This window comes from Oratosquilla oratoria, chromosome 31 (genome assembly GCF_046742065.1).
Source record: "Oratosquilla oratoria isolate Oo_2021 chromosome 31, ASM4674206v1, whole genome shotgun sequence".
Taxonomy (NCBI): Eukaryota; Metazoa; Arthropoda; class Malacostraca; order Stomatopoda; family Squillidae; genus Oratosquilla; species Oratosquilla oratoria.
Window position 1 is genome coordinate 52580753 of NC_134807.1, and position 5000 is coordinate 52585752.

The window sequence follows — 5000 nt, forward strand, 5'->3', positions numbered from 1 at the left end:
TAGTTGCCACAGTTGACACAGTGACTTCAAGTTTAAGCGATATCACAGCAACAGAGCCACTTCCGTTAGACCCTGATAGCACATTGGTGGAGATAAAGACAACCCTGAGGGAAACTAAACGAGAGATAGAAGCAACGGCAAAAAGTAATCCTTTGAGACGTAAAAGACGAACAAAAGCGGAGATCGCAGCAGACAAAGTTAAGAGAGAAGAAGATAAAAAGCGTAAGAAAGCTATAAAGCAACAGATAAAGTTCATGAAGAGGGATAACTTTTTAGCCTCTGACGCAGATGTTTCAACTGAAGCATTTGAAAGGATAAACAAAATGCGGGTCGAACGTAAAGACCTTGGTAAAAAGCCTGAGTTTTTAGAAATGAAAGAGCGTTTAGCGCTATCATATCGCGGCCATATTACGGAGACTTCTGAGGCGAAAGTTACACCTCACTCGGTCGGGGAGTTAGGTGCGTTCAGGTGTAAGATGTGTCAAGCACTACTGTTCAAGCGAGAACGCAAGACCATGTGCTGCAATGGAGGAAAAACTCCCATAAATACACTGGCATTGACAAAATTGGGTGACAATATTAAGGGGCTTTACGATGGTAGTTCTCCGCTCTCAAATTACTTCCTCAAAAACATTGTAGCGTTTAACAACGTCTTCTGTTTTACTTCGTTTGCAACTTCGGGGGCGTTAAATGATAAACGAGAATCGGCACTGTGTTACAAAATTCAAGGTAAAGTTTACCATAGGTTAGGCCTGATGAAGCCAGGTTTGTTAACAGGACAACAAAATGATGCAGCCGTTGTCAATAAACCATTTTGGAAGTCTGCGGAAAATTTCTTGGATTTGTACTTTTACCATGACAAAGAACAGCAGATAAAGTTACGTTGTGATAGGTTTGAACGTTATACCGGCAAGAAAGATAATGAGAAAGAGGCATGTAACGAAACTGTTAAAAGAAGAAGGCGGGAAAACGCTGAGTGCCTTAGGAATGAAAACATTATCGAGCAATTCTATGATTATTTGACAAATAACAATGTTTCCCTCAAGGGTATGTTAGAAGAGATAAAAACAGCAAAGAAGTTGATTGAGACGTATGTTGAAAACAGGAAGAAAATACCAGACGTGACAATAAGTTTGGAGACAGCTGAAAAGGTTAGAACAAAGGAACACAAAGGTGTCTATAGTTTACCAACAGCCTCCTGTCAGGTTGGGGCTATAGTTAATTTTGGGCCAGATAAAGACACTCTAAAAGTTACAATCGCGTCTCCTCTCCCAGATTCAAAGTTTGCTCTTAGAATGTTGAGCTCGACAAACTTCTTTTACGATATCTTCCAGTATCCTTTATTGTTGCCTAATGGAGACAGAGGTTACAGTTTTAAAATGGAAAAGAAGGGAAGCAGTAAATGTCTTTCGGCGTTGATGTACTATTCGGCACTTTACATGGAAAGAGAAGGAATTTTCAACTACATCTTAAGAGGGCGACGTCTCTTTCAACAATTTGTCGTCGATAATTATGTGAAAATTGAGACAAGCAGGTTGAGGTTTTTGGAATACAACCATAGTAACATACGTAAAGAGAGAATCGACCTTTTAAGGGTCAATGACAAAAACAGGACAGGGCAAAGGATTATACTTCCTCCAACTTTTGTAGGAGGTCCAAGGTATATGAAGCAACGCCAGCAGGATGCTTTAGCATATGTGTCTTCTTATGGTTCACCTGATTACTTCATTACCTTTACGATGAACCCTAAATGGTCGGATCTTACTGAAGCGTTAGAAAAATTTAGCGGGCCAGGAACACAGCCGTGCGATCGCCCAGATATCGTAAGTCGGGTTTTCAAGTTGAAATTAGACAGTTTAATAGATGATTTGACGCAGAAAAATGCTTTTGGCCCTGTTAAGGCGCACCTTTATAGTGTTGAATGGCAAAAACGTGGTTTACCTCATGCCCATATATTACTTTGGATGTCAATTCGAGTAACGGCAGACATAATATCACAGATAATAAGAGCAGATAAAGAACAGGAACCCAGGTTATACGAGACAGTAACACGTTGTATGATACATGGTCCTTGCAAGGGCTACGACGAGTCACAGGTGTGTTGTCTAGGAAAAAGTTCTAAACCTGATAAGTGTGCTAAAGGATATCCTAAAACTTGCAGGAACGACTTATTGTTTGGCAACAACGGTTACCCGGAGTACGTTAGGCGTTCGATTGGTGAAGGTGGTAACTCTTTTCAGTTGAAATTGAAAGACGGGCAAAAAACTATTGATAATTCGTGGGTTGTTCCTTATAACCCCTTTCTTTGCTTAAAGTATGATGCGCACATCAATGTTGAATGCTCCAATTCAATTAAAGCTATTGCTTACGTGACTAAATACGTAAACAAAGGTTCTGATCGGATACTATTTACAAAAAATTCAGGCGAAGATGAGGTGGTGAACGAAGTTAAGAACTTCCAAGAAGCACGTTACATCAACGCTAATGAAGCGACGTGGAAGATATTCAAATTTGAAATCCATAGGTCTTCTCCCCCCGTGTTTGCATTGGATATACATTTAGAGGGTGAAAACTCAGTGTTTTATAGTGAAGGAGCGTCAGAGCAGGAAATTACTTCTAAGATACAAAAAGATACGCAGTTAACTGCCTTTTTCAAATTATGCAACACAGACGAGTTTGCAGCGACATTGTATTACAACCAGTTGCCCTTCCATTACGTTTATGACGCACAGAAGGCTATTTGGGAGGAACGCTTAGGCGTACGTATAGTTTAGGACGCATTCGTGCTGTAACCACCAAGACGGTAGAACTGTTTTACTTGAGGCTCTTGCTTACTCATAAGAAGGGCCCAAAATCATTCGAAGACCTTCGCACTATTGACGGAGTCATGTATGAGACAAACAGAGAAGCCGTTAAAGCGTTAGGGTTGCTGAGTGATGAAGAAACTTGGAAAGAGACGATTTTTGACATCATTAATCATACCAATGATAGAAATCAACTACGAGAGACCTACGCAAGCATGTTAGTCTTTTCAGATCTCGAAGACCAGTCGGGTATATGGGAAGAAGTCAAAGATTACTTTTCCAGCGATTACTTACACAAGGCTAAGTTAACAGAGTACAACGATGAAATCTACTTGGACGCTTTAGATAACATTCAACAACATGTGTGGAATTGCAGTGGAGGGTCGATTACCGAATATGGATTACCATCTTCTAGAGGAGGCAAAAGGTCATCTAATGTTATCAGAAGGGAAAAAGCTTACAACAAGCAACAGCTTAAGGAGAACGTCGACGAAAAGATAAAGCTTCTAAACGACAAGCAACGGAATGTCTATGAAACTGTGATGAAACGAGTGAAAAAAGGATCCGAGTATAGCAACAAATTGCATATTCGTTAAAGCTGCTGGAGGCACTGGGAAATCTTTTGTCTTGAATCTGTTGCTAGACACTGTTCGTTCTCAAGGAAAGATCGCTTTGGCTGTTGCTTCCTCTGGAATTGCAGCCACGGTTCTTTCAGGAGGAAGAACGGCTCATAACATGTTCAAGATTCCGTTAATGGAACACGATGAAGTTAGAGCGTGTAGTGTTAAGAAAAACACAGAAATGGCAAGATTATTAGAAGAAACTTGCCTGATAGTCTGGGACGAAGTTGTAATGGCCAATATAAACATGTTGACGTCACTTGATATTACCTTGCGAGACATTATGGAGAACGATAAGTTTATGGGAGGAAAAGTGTTTGTCTGTGCTGGCGATTTTCGACAAATTCTACCAGTTATAAGAGGCGGAGGAAAAGCGGAGGAACTCGCATATTGCATAAAGTCCAGTTACATGTGGGATGGCCTAACAAAGCTTGAACTGACAGAAAATGTGCGTTTAAAGAAGGGTGATGTTAGAAACATCAAGTTTGCGAAGCAACTTTTAGCTATTGGCACCCATAAAGACGGCGACATCGTTTTCGAGAAGAATTTTGGTGTACGGGCTTATTCACGGGACGAGTTGGTGTCAAAAGTTTACGATGGCTTGGAGGAAAACCACTTGAACATGTCTTACTTTGAAAAGAGAGCAATAGTCTCGCCCACAAATGACGATGTCGACAGTGTCAACCAGATGATACACGAAAGCAATAAAGAAAAGGAAAAGGTCTACTATAGCGTAGATACACCGGTGGGAAGAAGAAACAGATGTCCAAACATCGGTTTTCAATGCAATGACAAGCCCGTCGTTGCCCTTACACGCTCTAAAGGTGAAAGTTGGAAGCATTTTGATGATTATCCGAAATATTTGTCCTCCTAGGCTTTGTAATGGTACTCGAATAATGGTAACGAATTTGAAGAAAAATGTAATAGTCGGGAAGATACTTGGAGGCAGTTACCGGGGGGAACAAGTCCTAATACCCCGTATAGTGTTAGAGGCTCAAGACACACCAGTTCATTTTAAACGTAAACAGTTTCCAGTTAAATTAAGTTATGCCATGACTATTAACAAGAGTCAAGGGCAAACATTTGAGCGATGCGGGTTACTGCTTGATTCCGTCCAATGTTTTGCTCACGGACAACTTTATGTCGCGTGTTCACGAGTTACCAGTTGGGATTCGTTGATATATTATACGGGATGGCGCAAAGGAGATGAAGGTATTGTACAGAGGCCAGCTCATAACAGAGTATATAAGGAGCTGTTTATAGAGGACGAGCCCGCTATTGTCGAGGAGGAGCCATCGAGAGACGCTGTCGCAAATAAAACTCTTTTTGAAGAGGAAGAAGTCGAGTTCGAAACAAAAGACATCCCAAAGGATATCCATAGGATTACGGAGGAGGAATCCATCAAAATGATTATGCCAGACTGGGTTATGCGTGATGATGTTGAAGAGGAGGACGAGGCTACAACATCAAGTAAAAGGGAAGGTAAAGAAGAAGAAACTACACCCACAAAAAGTGTCGAGATGTTTGCCTATTTGAAGAAGAGTATTGAAGACAATAACAAAGCGTTGTCAGAAAT

At 40.9% G+C, this 5000-nt stretch overlaps 2 protein-coding genes across 3 annotated transcripts in view; one reads left to right on the top strand and one right to left on the bottom strand.

The window, feature by feature from the left end:
• Positions 1 to 5000, bottom strand: part of LOC143041552 (uncharacterized) — a 933705-nt gene that overhangs the window by 663674 nt on the left and 265031 nt on the right. The window lies entirely within an intron of this gene.
• On the top strand, positions 3540 to 4298 carry LOC143041682 (uncharacterized). Its single transcript, XM_076213688.1, has one exon. The coding sequence runs from the start codon at positions 3540 to 3542 to the stop codon at positions 4296 to 4298; it is 759 nt and encodes a 252-aa protein (XP_076069803.1).